Consider the following 17,286-nt stretch of genomic DNA (forward strand, 5'->3'; position numbering starts at 1 on the left):
ACGTAAAGCTTTGAGATCTGAATTCAGACATCCAGGTCAGGACATGCTCATTTCCAGCTGTGTTTTACAAAAGGCTCTCAGCACGGAGCTTTTTATAAAATAGCTATAAGTACATGTAGGAGTGCAGGTGTGTTTGCTGGCTTGAATGGTGAGAGCAGTCATTTTATAGATTGCTGCTCATTTTTCCATATGTATTAAAAACCCAGCTGCTTCCACATAGTTTTAAATTTCACAACTTCCATATATAGATGATGTTGCTTCCATGTGTAGCTGTCCTATTTTATAAACCTACGTGTTAAGGAAAGCCAATTAAGTACTGAGGATGTAATTTTTATTTTTCTTTGTTATGGAGGTCGAAATAGGGGATTACCCAAGGGATTCATTCTCCTTAAAGCCCTGCCTGAATCCAGCATTTCTTAAAGCTCAGTGTGTGCCTTTGAGATGGTGTAAACCTGACCAGGAGCTTTTTCCATATAAATGTGTATTCCCTTTTTAAGCACATAATTTGACAAACTGGATTCAGTCACATAGAGGGGGGAATAAGACAGGACACCTATATGTAAAAGTTGCACTCATCTAAGGGATCCTGTAAAGGGTCTAGGACAGAGATTTTCAAACTTTTTCATCTCACGCCACACTGACAAGGTGCTAAAATTAAGTCACACCATCAGTTTTTTTTTTTTAAGGTTATATGTCCTCTCCACCCCTTCCCCACCCTGTCCCATTCTCTTGAGTTGCTTTCTTCCACCACCCCCCTCACACACACACATATCCTTAGCTTATTAAAAATAACACTAGTCTATGATATTGTTTGATAAAGGCAAAAATGTAAGAACTCCTAAGAAATGGGGGGGGGGGGGGGGGGGCAGGATGAAAAATCCAGCAGTCAACTGCAGGAGAAAGAGGCTTCGACAACAGCTTTGCTGACTACCAAGCTTGTGCATAGGAGCTTCTGGGCACCTTCGAGGACATCTTCATTTGGCAGGGCTTGGAGAGCCCTACCACCCACCACAGCCAGTATGAGTCCTGCGGACCATCCGTGGCACACCGGTTGAAAATCGCTGGTCTAGCAGCAAATGATTACGAGGGGAACCAGCTCTGTAGAATACTAAAAACACATCAAGGGCCTGCCCGCAGCCAAGGCATATCAAATAGTATTTGATTAGGTGTAACCTTGAAAAGCATGAAGAAACTGGCAGGTTTCCAAAGCTGCCTTAAATTTAAGGTTACTACGCTTGCCTCTGTGTTTATCTGTGACCTCAAAGAAACAAATATCCTTTGGCAAATAGAAGTGTGTGGTATCAGTAAGGGTGATGGGTAATAGGTAATGTGGCTCATAAAAGACGCTATGAGTTAATATTAGGCCATAGTTTTGAGGAAGGGGCAGTTTGGAGAGAGCGCCCAGAATTGAAACACTTTTGGTGTAATATCTGAGGCATTGTCTGCTGCTTTTGATGTGTTTACACACACTCTCCCTAGCTGCACTGACTGCCCCACCTCATCTTCCAGCACAGAGATCTGCCTTCCCACAAATAGAAAAGGTGTAGAGTACCTCCTGACTTCTCACTGCAACAGCCGGATCTACAGCTTCAGGCTGCACCACCCAGCCCAAAACATGAACCCATCCCTTTCACATACCTGTTGGCACCTCCCCCAAAGTACCAAATAAGTCATAGCTGCACTGACTGCCCCACCTCAGCTTCCAGCACAAAGCTGCCTTTCCACAAATAGAAAAGGTGTAGAGTACCTCCTGACTTCTCACGGCAACAACCGGATCTGCAGCTTCAGGCCGCACCTCCCCCAAAGTACCAAATACATCCTTCTCGTGCTAAATGTTCCTGAAAATTCACCTCTACGTTTCCAGAAATCCAAAACAGGACTGACAGCTTCTTGCCTGCACCACCCAACACAGCAACCACTCTGCTCCTTCCTAGCCTGTAAAAAAACTTGACTGACGTAGCATCATTCTTCCCTGCTCGTACAAATGTACCGCCTTCCAAAACAAAACCAGGAAAACCCACCCAGAGTAATAACCAGCTTTTTTCCTTAAAGAAAACTAAAGCAGCTGCTTCACTTTCACCTCCTTATTCAGAGCCTTACCCCAAAGCATCTCGGCCACAGAGGGTCTTGCCAGCATTTAGAGACACATGGAGGGTCATTTTATAAGGAGGTGGCTAGCTTTGGGGACAGATAGGCATCTAGGTGTCTACACAATACTAACTTGAGTGAACACACATTATCTTGAGAGCAGTTGTAAATGTCTTTGTCTTGATTTTAAACATGTATGTGATTATAGTATATTTTTATCATCTACATTTGTCCTTTCAGTATCCACCTGTACTCTGCCCAAACTGTCCCGATACATGCTTACTGGCTAAGTATGTGGTAACGTGTCTGTTTATGTGACCCATATATGTAAAAAAGATGATTTTATAACATTATTCTGTCTTTTTTAAATTGTCTATCAGTGCAGAGAAATGTTAAAATTTCACAGAGTTGACATCAAAAGTAGTTAATGAATCAAAATTAGATAACTCAAAAAATGTAAAATATAATAGGAACACAATAATTACATTAATGTATAATTTTAGAATTCATAAATTACATCGTTACCATATAAAAAATATCTGAAAAGGTTTAGCTCATCCCAGCAACTCTTTTCCTTTCCAAAATTTTAAATAGAAGGGGCAGGTTTTTTTATTTATTTTAATTACAGTTTTAGGAGGGGGCTCTTTTTTTTTTTTTTTTTTTTTAGTACAGTTCTATCCTGTAACATAGAGCCCTGCTTCAGTTTCTTGTCCTGCAAGATTCCGGTGTGTCACAGATTTATCCCCCCCCCCCCCCCCCCCCCAGGCTTTGAGGCAGGAGGGAAAACTATTGCTGCACAGGTGACCCTTGCTGGCGTAATAGCAGCACTGAAAGGGACCTGGTTTGCCTGAAGAATTGTCCTTCCCTCTAAAAAAATAAATAGGATTCAAGCATACATTTTTTTTTTTTTTGGCATATCAGTTTCCTTCTGCCTCTTTCATTTCCAGCCCAGTCAGAACCAATTTGTACAGAGCTAAATGACCCTAAGTTGGCTCAGAGCACTTCTTCCCCATCACATAACACCTTCTCTGATTTACCCCCCCCCCCTTTTTTTTTTTTATACAAAGCCGTGCGGTAATTCTAACACAGCCCATTTGCTTTGACTAGGCTGTGTGTTGGCATTACCACACCGCCAGCCGCTAGCGCGGCTTTGTAATGGGGGGTAGCCAGTTGGACAGCCTCATGCACACTAACCCTGGCCACTAGATGTCACTAGCTAGACTCTGGAATAAAAATTTATTAGGTCACTTGCTTAGCAGCACATGTAGTATTGCCGCTGGGATATCTGAATAGTTGCATTGGCACACTATACTTGTAAGTCATCGGGTGTATATTGAGATATGTGGCAGACTGTTATTGTCTAGCTTTTATTATGATCTCTTAGGATTCTGAATTCCAGTTTGCATATCCCACATTTTTTTTATAATTTCTCTATCTTCCTGACATTTTCTATGTATCTTCCCTCTCCAATTTGCTGACCAGCAGTTTCCTAGAAGGATCATAGGATGTATCGGAATAGACATAGACTGAATAAATTTTCTGCTTTGACAGATATTCCAGCTCAGAAAAGCAAGAAAGTTTGGAAGGAATCAATCTAAATCCTCCAGATGTTTTGCAAGTTTGATGAAATTGTGCCCCTGTCTTTGTCATGATATCATGGTGCTGGTGTGCCCAAGAGGTTCATTTTTTTTTTTCTGTTCCGCAGGCTGCGAGATTTACTCAGATTCTGGAAACCATGCCTCTATGATCCAGGGGATTCGAAACAGTGGAGTTCCCAAGTATATCTTCCGGCATAATGATGTCGGCCACCTTCGAGAGCTCCTGAAGAAGTCTGATCCCTCGGTTCCCAAGATTGTAGCTTTTGAAACAGTTCACTCCATGGATGGTAAGATCCATACAAACAAAATATTTTTTTCAAACAATAGGATTGGGGGGGGGGGGGGGGGAACCAGTCTTCTGTAATTGATGGAACTGTTTCTAGCCTTGAACATTAACAGAAATAATCTGTTATTTGCATCTCTGTTGTACAGTCTGGAGAGTGTCTTTGTTGTTGGAAGCAAGAATTTGCTTTTATTTTTCTGGGAGAGACAGGGGGGAAGACTGAAACGCCTGTTTTGAAAACTTGCTGGAACTTAGCAGTGCAGAACAGTGGTAATTTTTCAGGAATTTTCAGCTCCCTCAAGGCCAGGGACATTTCAGACATACTTTTAGCAAGTGCTTGAAATATTGGGGTAACTTTTCCCAAGGACATTAGGCTGTATCTTGCATGTTATGTCTGAATAATCAGGATTTTTGATGTTTGAAGCTGGGATTAAGAGGTATTTCCTGAGGTACATGTAGATCAAGGGCCTAGAACATGCATACTTATGATTTTCAAACGTGTATGTACTCGGCTAACCTGGAACATGCTGTCCCCCCCTCCCCCCCCATTGTAGTCTAGTCTAGCAGCTCCTCGTTCCCTCTCTCCTTCCCCCAACAGTGCAGCTTCTTCCCCCTCTCCCCAGTCTTTCTCACTTCATGTCAGAGAGGTGTGGTAGCCGTGTTAGTCCACTTTTAAAGGTAATCAATAGAAATAAAACACGGAAAAGAAAATAAGATGATATCTTTTTTTTATTGGACATAACTAATACATTTCTTGATTAGCTTTCGAAGGTTGCCCTTCTTCGTAAGATCGGACCTTTGAAAGCTAATCAAGAAATGTGTTAAGATACCTTTTTTTATTGGACATAACTTATTTTCTTTTCCATGTTTTATTTCTATTGATTCACTTCATGTCACAATCCACTTGTCACCTCTGTCCAGAGTATCTCCTTCTCTTCTTCTGTCCCTCCTGTGTCCTGCACCTCTACCCCCACCCCTCTGATTACCTTCAAACTTGTTATACTGTAGAAGTCGAGAGCAGTTGCAGCAATTCACAAATGCCTGCTGGCCCTGGAAGCCTTCCCTCTGACGTGTCCCACTTCCTCCAAGGGGGAGATGCTGGATAGAGGGAGGGGGTGGGGATAAGGGAGAGAGAGATGCTACACCGCAGATGGGGGGGAGAGTAGGAGAGATGGACACCTCTAAAAAAAAAAAAAAAAAATTAATTAGACCACCCTAGGCAGCTGCCTAGTGCTAGGGCCAACCCTATAGGCGCTATTTTGCGTCCAACTCCACACCTACTACTACTACTACTATTTAGCATTTCTATAGCGCTACAAGGCGTACGCAGCGCTGCACAAACATAGAAGAAAGACAGTCCCTGCTCAAAGAGCTTACAATCTAATAGACAAAAAATAAATAAAGTAAGCAAATCAAATCAATTAATGTGAACGGGAAGGAAGAGAGGAAGGTAGGTGGAGGCGAGTGGTTACAAGTGGTTACGAGTCAAAAACAATGTTAAAGAGGTGGGCTTTCAGTCTAGATTTAAAGGTGGCCAAGGATGGGGCAAGACGTAGGGGCTCAGGAAGTTTATTCCAGGCGTAGGGTGCAGCGAGACAGAAGGCGCGAAGTCTGGAGTTGGCAGTAGTGGAGAAGGGAACAGATAAGAAGGATTTATCCATGGAGCGGAGTGCACGGGAAGGGGTGTAGGGAAAGATGAGTGTGGAGAGATACTGGGGAGCAGCGGAGTGAGTGCATTTATAGGTTAGTAGAAGAAGTTTGAACAGGATGCGAAAACGGATAGGGAGCCAGTGAAGGGTCTTGAGGAGAAAGGGTAGTATGAGTAAAGCGACCCTGGCGGAAGACGAGACAGGCAGCAGAGTTTTGCACCTAAGCAGAAGGTGCAAAATTCACACAGTGAATACTGAATGCACACACTTTGTGGGTGATCCAGGGGGAGAAACTGGACCATATATGGGTTAAGGCGGCAGCTCTGTAAACTTGAGTGCTAGCATTTACACGTGTTCCATGTATAAATGTTTAGAATACTAACAATTATGTGTGTATGTGCACACTTAACACATCATCTTCTTCCAGCGCAAGGCTTCGTTCTGTTTCTGAGTCTGACGTCCTGCACATACAACGTGCAGGACATCAGACTCGGAAACAGAATGAAGCCTTGCGCCAGAAAAAGAGGACCTTGGCTGGTGGGGGTTGGGGTCCCCCGCCAGCAAGGGTTGGCGGCGGGAGAGGGGTTGAGAGGGTCATCGGCAAGGGGGTCCAGGGCCAAATTTACAGGGGCCCAGGCCCCCATGGCCCCACGTAGCTACGCCACTGCCCACAACTTACCTAGTGCGTATTTACAAGGGGTGCAGTTCAATACAGGGCATCCAAAGTTAGGCCCTGGGACAAGCCACGCTAAGCTAATATTCTTTAAAGTGTGTTCTGACTACCTTTACAGAATACTAGCTTAGCACGCATTAACCCCTGGATTCTATGTAGTGCGCCTAGGGTTCCTTGCTGAAATCTAAGCATGTTCCATAACAATGTGCGTAACTTAAATTGACTTAAGCTAATCAGCATTCATAACAGCACTTAACAAGCAATAATTAGAATTTGCATATGCAACTTGCTAAGCGTATTCTGTAATGAACTGCGCCTAAATTTTAATGTGCGCAGTTCAGTAGGTGCGAAGTCATGGTCATTCCAAAATTTATGCGCGTAGTTATAGAATATGGCCCAGTGCGCGTAAATCTATACCCAGGGATTTACACCACGTTTTCGTTGGTGTAAATGGAAGCACGTAGTTTAGGCTCTGGGATATCAACCAAGTGTGTTTCTATACCGCGCCTAAATCTTATAGAATATGCTTAGGTGGAAATGTTTGCCATTCGGATTTTTAAAACACCATATATAGAATCTGGTCCTAAGCGCCTAATTTTGGGCATGAGCATTTACACCTGCCAAAGGCTGATGTGAAGTGCGCCCAACTAATGGCAGTTAGTGTGCAAATGCAGATATTCTATAACATTGCACATAAAATTCTGGGAACGCCCTTGACCCAACCATGGCCACATCTCCTTTGGAGTTCCACGCTATGAAATTTAGGCGGAGATGTGTTAGGGTGGAAGGCAGATGCAACCAATTAGCTTAATTGGTTTACTGCCAGATCAGTGATCTGTGCCCAACTTTGGGCAACCTTTACTGAGTCCCCCCCCCTCCTCCAAGTGTCGACATACTTTGCTAGTCACAAGGGTTATTCCAAAAGAGCCCCCCCCCCCCCCCCCCCGCTCTAGATTTCAGACATTCTCCCTGAGTTTCAATGTATCCAACTCTCACCTTTGTCATCCTGCTGTTTGCCACTAATCCCTGCTTTTGTTGCAGGTGCAGTTTGTCCACTGGAAGAAATGTGTGACGTGGCCCACGAGTATGGTGCCATCACCTTTGTGGATGAAGTCCATGCTGTAGGACTTTACGGATCTCGAGGGGGTGGCATAGGAGATCGAGATGGCGTCATGCATAAAATGGACATCATTTCTGGAACACTTGGTACAGTCAGTTTTTGGATTCCTTGTAAACCACTCAGTTATGAATGTGGATTGATTGAAAGATGGATACTACTTGTTGGCTAGTAAAGAAGTTATAAACAGTAATTGGAATGGCATGCTAAAAATGTTAAAATTAATTTGGTCTTATTTTATGTAGAGAGTGATATTTCAGTTGGTTCAGTAGCAAGTGCTATATGCTGCCATCAGAAGACCTGGCTCAGGGGGTCTTTTACTAAGGCACATCCACGTTTTTAGCACGGGCTAAATATTAGAGACGCCCATAGGAATGCGTTGGCGTCTCTAACATTTAGCGCGCACCTTAGTAAAAGGGAGTCTCGGTTTCCAGGTCCAACTTCTGCTCCCTGTGTGGGTCAGAGCTAGGGATACTTTAGTGACAGCATTCTCAGCCATTGCTCAGCAGTGACCCCTAATGGCCAGCTTTTCTGGAGGGAGCCACATTTTTGTGACCTCCAGTTGAGAACAGTCGCTGTATGTAGTGAAAGGTAACATGTTGGTTATGTGTGTGCAATCACTCACACCATCCATAGAGCTGATGTAAATACTTGCATCTAGATCACAAAAAATGCATGTATTCTATAATTGACATGTGCAGCTGTTCACCACTAACACTCCATCCATATGTACACCCAACTTTAAGCTACATGCAATTTCATTTAGCACAGAGCTAGAATATTAGCATTGATGCACTTATGTGCTTGTATTATGGTCATTTTACATGCATTGTTGGAGCCGTCTTTATAGAGTTACCACGCACCAACTTGATTCATATAAGATTCCAGACAGGAACAAGATGGCCTCTGGCAGAAACAGCAGCCATGATGTGAGGAGCCATGACCAACCTGCCTATTGAGGTAGACTCCTACTTATTGGTAGGAAGTCAGAAATTCACCCCTACAGGACCTAGGACCTAGGAGTGGATGGAACCTTGCAATACCCCCCCCCCCCCCCCCCCCCCCCCCCCCCCCCCCCCCACCACTACCACCATTTAGAGGGTAATCCTATCAATAAATGCTTATTTTTGGGCCCCAAGAATGCACTTATTTTTATTACATTTGTACCCCGCGCTTTCCCACTCATGGCAGGCTCAATGCGGCTTACATATTATATACAGGTACTTATTTGTACCTGGAGCAATGGAGGGTTAAGTGACTTGCCCAGAGTCACAAGGAGCTGCCTGTGCCTGCAGTGGGAATCGAACCCAGTTCCCCAGGACCAAAATCCACCACTCTAACCACTAGGCCACTCCTCCTGTGCTATAAAGAAAAGTAGGTGTAAATGCTTGCTCCTAGATCATTCTACAATATGTATAAATTATAGCATTGTATAATTTACACGCATAATCATGCCTCTGTCCAAGCTCCACAGATGTGTGTTCCTTTGAAGATACCACTTAACTTGAAACTTAGGGGTCCTTTTACTAAGCCACGGTAAAAAGTGGCCTGCGGTAGTGTAGGTGCGGGTTATGGGTGCGCGCAGAATTATTTTTCAGCGCCCCTTTAAAAAAAAAAAAAACCTTTTTTTTTTTCCTCTTCCCCCCCCCCCCCCCCCCCCCAAAAAAAAAAATAGACATGCGACAAAATCAAAATTGTCGCGCGTCCATTTTGGGTCTCAGACCTTACCGCCAGCCATAGACCGAGTGGTAAAGAATTTGTGCGGTAATGACCTACGCGCCTCAGATGCCACTTGGCACGCGTCCATTATGTGCGCCAGAAAATAAAAAAATATTTTTCAGATGCGTGTAGTGGACGTGCGCCAAAAATGAAATTACCGCAAGAATCATGCCGTAGTCGGGCAGTTAGTCCATTTCGGCGCGCGAGTAGATGCTTACACAGCTTAGTAAAAGGGGCCCTTAGACACACAAATCACTAAAATAGCAGAATTTACCCACTTTCTTACCACCTAAATCTAGGTGGCTCCATGTAGGATTATCCATTTATGTGATGGCTCTATAAAATGAGCACTAACATTTACACACCGATCACACACACGTGCCAGAATTCCACTGAAGCCCTACTCTGTAAATAAGCACATATCTATCTCTTTTTTATTTTTTACTTCAAATAATTTTATTTTCTACGTCAAATAATTTTATTTTCAAAAACACAGAATATACATCAAAAAAGGAAGAAAAAACCCAAAACACACAGTCTTAGAGAACCAGTAATATATGCACATTCCCTATATAAGCATATTTATTATTCTCCGAGGACAAGCAGGCTGCTTGTTCTCACTGATGGGTGACGTCCACGGCAGCCCCTCCAATCGGAATCTTCACTAGCAAAGTCCTTTGCTAGTCCTCGCGCGCCCGCGCGCACCGCGCATGCGCGGCCGTCTTCCCGGCCGAAACCGGCTCGAGCCGGCCAGTCTTCTTTTGTCCGCACTCGGTACGGTTGTGTTTTCGCCGTGTCGAGCCCCGGAAAGTCTACCTCGCGCGTCCTTTTTTCGTAGACGTGTGTTTTCTTCGGAAAATCTTAAAAAAATTGTTGGGAAGTGCTCCGGAAGCCCCCCGGGCTTCGTTTGTCCCTTCCCGTATTTTTCAGTCTTTGCCCCGGTAAGTTTTCTTTCGTCGTCGGGGTAGGCCTCTTTCGGCCTCGGTCGAGATTTTCTCCCTAAAACTTTTTGGTGCTCAAATTCGCCATTTCGGATTTTGATTTCGCTGGCGTGATTTTTCCGCCCAAGACATCGAAGCCTTCCAGCGGCTTCAAGAAGTGCACCCAGTGCGCCCGGGTAATCTCGCTCACTGATAGGCACTCGTCGTGTCTTCAGTGTCTGGGGGCCGAGCACCGTCCTCAGAACTGTAGTCTGTGCTCCCTGTTACAAAGGCGGACTCAGGTAGCGAGATTGGCCCAGTGGAACGTTTTGTTCTCGGGCTCTTCGTCGGCATCGACACCAAGGTCATCGAGTGCATCGACGTCGTCAGCGTCCAGACCTTCATCCTCGGCCGCCAGTGCATCGAGTGCATCGAGGCATCGGCCCTCTGCATCGGCGCCGAGACATCGGATAGCTGCATCAACGTCTGTGGTACCGGGACCTCGTCTGCTGATGTCGTCGGACGGTGGTGCATCGTCAGGAGTGCAGGTGAGGGCTGTCCATTCCCCTGCTGGTGGCGGTGAGCCTTCGGGTGGGTCTCCCCCTACCCTGAGGGCTCCTGCGGTACAGCCCCCCCGAGATCGACCTCCTTCGACCTCGGCCCCGAGGAAGCGACGGCTGGATTCTACGTCCTCCTCGTCGGTGCCGGGGAGCTCCGGTAACATGCTTCGGAAGAAGTCGAAGAAGCATCGACACCGGTCTCCTCCCCGCGTCGGCACCGAGAGCTCTGGGTCGCCGAGGGAGTCGGCACCCAGCAGGCATCGGCACCGAGAGGACCGCTCACCCTCTGTTCAGGAGGTGTCGATGCGCTCCACTCTGGACAGCCCGGAACAGCCTCCACGCCCGGAACAGGTTCTGACATCGACGCCTGCATCGACCTCCATGCCTTTCTCTGCAGCCGCTCTGAACGAGAGCCTCCGGGCCGTTCTCCCAGAGATTCTGGGAGAGCTGTTGCGCCCTACCCCTCCGGTACCGGTGGTGCTTGCGCCTCCGGTACCGTCGAGCGTGGCGCCGGCTGGCCCATCGCCCGGGGTGAGGTCCCCGACGTCGGTACCGCGTGCGGTGCCGACTGCGGCCACCTCCCAGGAAGGCTCCCCGACTACGTCGGCGGAGGGAGCTTCGCCGATGTGGGCGAGGGAGTCTACCTCTCGACGCCCCCATCGTGGACGTGGCTCCACTGAGTCGAGCCGGGCGAGGTTGCAGACACAGGTTCGTGAACTTGTGTCTGACACCGAAGGTGAGGCCTCGTGGGAAGAAGAGGAAGACCCCAGATATTTCTCTGACGAGGAGTCTGAGGGTCTTCCTTCTGATCCCACTCCCTCCCCTGAAAGACAGCTTTCTCCTCCTGAGAGTCTGTCTTTCGCTTCCTTTGTCCGGGAGATGTCTACGGCCATCCCCTTCCCGGTGGTTGTGGAGGACGAGCCCAGGGCTGAAATGTTTGAGCTCCTGGACTATCCTTCTCCACCTAAGGAAGCGTCCACTGTTCCCTTGCACCATGTCCTGAAAAAGACATTGCTTGCGAACTGGACCAAGCCATTAAGTAATCCCCACATTCCCAAGAAGATCGAGTCCCAGTACCGGATCCATGGGGACCCAGAGCTGATGCGCACCCAGTTGCCTCACGACTCTGGAGTTGTGGATCTGGCCCTAAAGAAGGCTAAGAGTTCTAGGGAGCATGCTTCGGCGCCCCCAGGCAAAGACTCTAGAACCTTAGACTCCTTTGGGAGGAAGGCCTACCATTCCTCTATGCTCGTGGCCAAAATCCAGTCTTACCAGCTCTACATGAGCATACACATGCAGAACAATGTGCGGCAGTTGGCGGGCTTGGTTGATGCGCTCCCCCCTGAGCAAGCCAAGCCTTTTCAGGAGGTGGTCAGGCAGCTGAAGGCGTGCAGAAAATTCCTGGCCAGAGGGGTGTATGACACCTTTGATGTTGCGTCCAGGGCCGCTGCTCAAGGTGTGGTGATGCGCAGGCTCTCATGGCTGCGTGCCTCCGACCTGGAGAATAGACTCCAGCAGCGGATTGCGGACTCGCCTTGCCGTGCGGACAATATTTTTGGAGAGAAGGTCGAGCAGGTGGTAGAGCATCTCCACCAGCGGGACACCGCATTCGACAAGTTCTCCCGCCGGCAGCCTTCAGCCTCTACCTCTACAGGTAGAAGATTTTTTTGGGGAAGGAGGACTGTTCCCTACTCTTCTGGCAAGCGTAGGTACAATCCCCCTTCTCGACAGCCTGCGGCCCAGGCTAAGCCCCAGCGCGCTCGCTCTCGTCAGCAGCGTGCGCCTCAGCAAGGCCCCGCGGCTCCCCAGAAAAAACAAGGGGCGAGCTTTTGACTGGCTCCAGCAGAGCATAGCCGACATCCAAGTGTCCGTGCCGGGCGACCTGCCTGTCGGAGGGAGGTTGAAAGCTTTTCACCAAAGGTGGCCTCTCATAACCTCCGATCAGTGGGTTCTGCAAATAGTCCGGCAAGGATACACCCTCAATTTGGCCTCAAAACCTCCAAATTGTCCACCGGGAGCTCAGTCTTACAGCTTCCAGCACAAGCAGGTACTTGCAGAGGAACTCTCCGCCCTTCTCAGCGCCAATGCGGTCGAGCCCGTGCCATCCGGGCAAGAAGGGCTGGGATTCTATTCCAGGTACTTCCTTGTAGAAAAGAAAACAGGGGGGATGCGTCCCATCCTAGACCTAAGGGCCCTGAACAAATATCTCGTAAAAGAAAAGTTCAGGATGCTTTCCCTGGGCACCCTACTTCCCATGATTCAGGAAAACGATTGGCTATGCTCTCTGGACTTGAAGGATGCCTACACACACATCCCGATACTGCCAGCTCACAGACAGTATCTGCGATTTCAGCTGGGCACACGTCACTTCCAGTACTGTGTGCTACCCTTTGGGCTCGCGTCTGCGCCCAGGGTGTTCACAAAGTGCTTGGCTGTAGTAGCAGCAGCACTTCGCAGGCTGGGGGTGCACGTCTTCCCATATCTCGACGATTGGCTGGTGAAGAACACGTCCGAGGCAGGAGCCCTGCAGTCCATGCAGATGACTATTCGCCTCCTGGAGCTACTGGGGTTTGTGATAAATTACCCAAAGTCCCATCTTCTCCCAGCACAGAGACTCGAATTCATAGGAGCTCTGCTGGATTCTCGGACGGCTCGCGCCTATCTCCCAGAGACGAGAGCCAACAACTTGTTGTCCCTCGTCTCGCGGGTGCGAACGTCCCAGCAGATCACAGCTCGGCAGATGTTGAGATTGCTGGGCCACATGGCCTCCACAGTTCATGTGACTCCCATGGCCCGCCTTCACATGAGATCTGCTCAATGGACCCTAGCTTCTCAGTGGTTTCAGGCTGCTGGGGATCTAGAAGACGTGATCCACCTGTCCACGAGTTTTCTCGAATCCCTGTATTGGTGGACGATTTGGTCCAATTTGACTCTGGGACGTCCTTTCCAAATTCCTCAGCCACAAAAAGTGCTGACCACAGATGCGTCTCTCCTGGGATGGGGAGCTCATGTCGATGGGCTTCACACCCAAGGAAGCTGGTCCCTCCAGGAACGCGGTCTACAGATCAATCTCCTGGAGTTGCGAGCGATCTGGAACGCTCTGAAGGCTTTTAGAGATCGGCTGTCCCACCAAATTATCCAAATTCAGACAGACAACCAGGTTGCCATGTACTATGTCAACAAGCAGGGGGGCACCGGATCTCGCCCCCTGTGTCAGGAAGCCGTCAGCATGTGGCTCTGGGCTCGCCGTCACGGCATGGGGCTCCAAGCCACATATCTGGCAGGCGTAAACAACAGTCTGGCCGACAGACTGAGCAGGATTATGCAACCTCACGAGTGGTCGCTCAACTCCCGAGTGGTGCGCCAGATCTTCCAAGCGTGGGGCACCCCCTTGGTGGATCTCTTCGCATCTCGAGCGAACCACAAACTCCCTCAGTTCTGTTCCAGGCTTCAGGCCCCCGGCAGACTGGCATCGGATGCCTTCCTCCTGGATTGGGGGGAGGGCCTGCTGTATGCTTATCCTCCCATTCCTCTGGTAGGGAAGACTTTGTTGAAACTCAAGCAAGACCGAGGCACCATGATTCTGATTGCTCCTTTTTGGCCGCGTCAGATCTGGTTCCCTCTTCTTCTGGAGTTATCCTCCGGAGAACCGTGGAGATTGGAGTGTTTTCCGACCCTCATCACGCAGGACGAAGGGGCTCTTCTGCATCCCAACCTCCGATCCCTGGCTCTCACGGCCTGGATGTTGAGAGCGTAGACTTTGCCTCTTTGGGTCTGTCAGAGGGTGTCTCCCGTATCTTGCTTGCTTCCAGAAAAGATTCCACTAAGAGGAGTTACTTTTTTCTATGGAGGAGGTTTGCCGTCTGGTGTGACAGCAAGGCCCTAGATCCTCGCTCTTGTCCTACACAGACCCTGCTTGAATACCTTATGCACTTGTCTGAGTCCGGTCTCAAGACCAACTCTGTAAGGGTTCACCTTAGTGCAATCAGTGCATACCATTACCGTGTGGAAGGTAAGCCGATCTCAGGACAGCCTTTAGTTGTTCGCTTCATGAGAGGTTTGCTTTTGTCAAAGCCCCCTGTCAAGCCTCCTACAGTGTCATGGGATCTCAATGTCGTTCTCACCCAGCTGATGAAACCTCCTTTTGAGCCACTGAATTCCTGCCATCTGAAGTACTTGACCTGGAAGGTCATTTTCTTGGTGGCAGTTACTTCAGCTCGTAGAGTCAGTGAGCTTCAGGCCCTGGTAGCCCAGGCCCCTTACACCAAATTTCATCATAACAGAGTAGTCCTCCGCACTCACCCTAAGTTCTTGCCAAAGGTCGTGTCTGAGTTCCATCTGAACCAGTCAATTGTCTTGCCAACATTCTTTCCCCGTCCTCATTCCTGCCCTGCTGAACGTCAGCTGCACACATTGGACTGCAAGAGAGCATTGGCCTTCTATTTGGAGCGGACACAGCCCAACAGACAGTCCGCCCAATTGTTTGTTTCTTTTGATCCCAATAGGAGGGGAGTGGCTGTGGGGAAACGCACCATATCCAATTGGCTAGCAGATTGCATTTCCTTCACTTACGCCCAGGCGGGGCTGGCTCTTGAGGGTCATGTCACGGCTCATAATGTTAGAGCCATGGCTGCGTCGGTAGCTCACTTGAAGTCAGCCTCTATTGAAGAAATTTGCAAAGCTGCGACGTGGTCATCTGTCCACACATTTACATCTCATTACTGCCTGCAGCAGGATACCCGACGCGACAGTCGGTTCGGGCAGTCAGTTCTTCAGAACCTGTTTGGGCTTTAGGATCCAACTCCACCCCCCGAGGGCCCTGTTTGTTCTGTTCCAGGCTGCACTCTCAGTTAGTTGGTAAATTTTTTAGGTCAATCTCAGTTATGTCCTCGCCGTTGCGAGGCCCAATTGACCATGGTTGTTGTTTTGAGTGAGCCTGGGGGCTAGGGATACCCCATCAGTGAGAACAAGCAGCCTGCTTGTCCTCGGAGAAAGCGAATGCTACATACCTGTAGAAGGTATTCTCCGAGAACAGCAGGCTGATTGTTCTCACAAACCCGCCCGCCTCCCCTTTGGAGTTGTCTTCCCTTGTATTGTCTTGCTACATACTGGACTGGCCGGCTCGAGCCGGTTTCGGGCGGGAAGACGGCTGCGCATGCACGGTGCGCGCGGGCGCGCGAGGACTAGCAAAGGACTTTGCTAGTGAAGATTCCGATTGGAGGGGCTGCCGTGGACGTCACCCATCAGTGAGAACAATCAGCCTGCTGTCCTCGGAGAATACCTTCTACAGGTATGTAGCATTCGCTTTACATTTGTACCCCGCGCTTTCCCACTCAAAAGCAGGTTCAATGCGGCTTACATAGTAATAGGGATTACAAAGTATTGATAAAGAATAGTAAGAGAGAGGCTGGTAGAGATGGGCAAGGGTGGAGGGAGTAGGAGAGGTAAGAGCAAGGGTAGGTGAGCATTGGAGGAGGGATAGAGGAGGCCGGAGGGGGATGGGACATGGGATATGCAAAGGGAAATTTGGTGGGAGATGTAGTCTAAGTCATTTGTCATTGTCTCCTGGATATGTGTTGGGTAGATGGGAAAATAGGATTAGTCTAGATCATTTGAGTAGGCTTGTTTGAACAGATGGGTTTTTAGTGATTTCCAGAAGGGTATATAGTTACTGATTGATCGGATAGGTCTGGGGAGTGCATTCTAGAGTTGGCTGCCTAAAAAGGAGAAGTTGGATCCATAGTAGGTTTTGTACTTGAGTCTTTTGCAATTAGGGTAATGTAAGTTTGCGAAGTTACAGACATGTTTCTGGAGGGAAGGTCAATCAGATTGAGCATATAGTCCGGAGATTTAACAGGTAGACCTATACATGGGCAGAGTCTGGCAGGGCAAGGGTAGGACTCACACTTATGCATGTTTGTTTTGTGTTTAATGTACTGCCTTTTGATTAACACAAGAAAGCAGTATACACTAAAAAAAAAAATCATAGAAAAGAAAAATGAAGAGGTAGACAGAGAAGGAGGATAGAGTATGTGTCACTATCATATGTGATCCAGCTGATGTGGTATCTCTATAGGCCCTAGAGAACAGATGAGTCGTAAGGGCAGCCCTAAACTATAAGTTGCCTGCGTATCTCTGGCACTGAAGCATTTTGAGCAGGCATTCTATGAAGAAAAGTAGGCACCAATTTTCTCTATAGAATAGGCTCCTTCTGGATATATAAATATAGTGTTGTAGAATTTAGAGGCTGAGCGAAACTGGTGGTTTTGGTTCAAGGCTAAACCGAAGCTGTGGCTTAAATTTGCCACTTGGTTTTGGCTGGAATTGAAACCAAAAACAATGCCTCGCAGGTCCCTTAGGCTAGCTGTCACTACCACTTGCACCCTCCCACCCTAGAAGAGGCAGAGTGATTGGGGTGGGGGGAAGAGTTTGTTTCAACCAAAAATGCACAAGCATTTTCAGCTGAAACCTGAATCCAGATTTTGAGTTGGTTTCAGTGCCAAAACCAAAATTCAGTAAGCCTCTAACAATCGCCTTCCCCTTGCTGCTTATGCATTAATTAAAAAAAAATATGTATATAAAACAAGTATGTTTTGAGTTCGGTAATGCTATTAAATGAGGCATTAAACTTCACGTTTGTACTGGAAAATGAGGTTTCTTTTTGCTCCCTTTATTCACG

At 47.9% G+C, this 17,286-nt stretch overlaps 1 protein-coding gene across 1 annotated transcript in view; it reads left to right on the top strand.

The window, feature by feature from the left end:
• Positions 1–17,286, top strand: part of ALAS1 (5'-aminolevulinate synthase 1) — a 65,053-nt gene that overhangs the window by 20,950 nt on the left and 26,817 nt on the right. The window contains exons 6-7 of the mRNA XM_030208152.1: positions 3,794–3,973; positions 7,333–7,497. Of these exons, the coding sequence (XP_030064012.1) occupies positions 3,794–3,973; positions 7,333–7,497 (345 nt within the window). The remainder of the gene's footprint in view (positions 1–3,793; positions 3,974–7,332; positions 7,498–17,286) is intronic.

The sequence above is a fragment of the Microcaecilia unicolor genome, chromosome 6 (genome assembly GCF_901765095.1).
Source record: "Microcaecilia unicolor chromosome 6, aMicUni1.1, whole genome shotgun sequence".
NCBI classification, from domain to species: domain Eukaryota; kingdom Metazoa; phylum Chordata; class Amphibia; order Gymnophiona; family Siphonopidae; genus Microcaecilia; species Microcaecilia unicolor.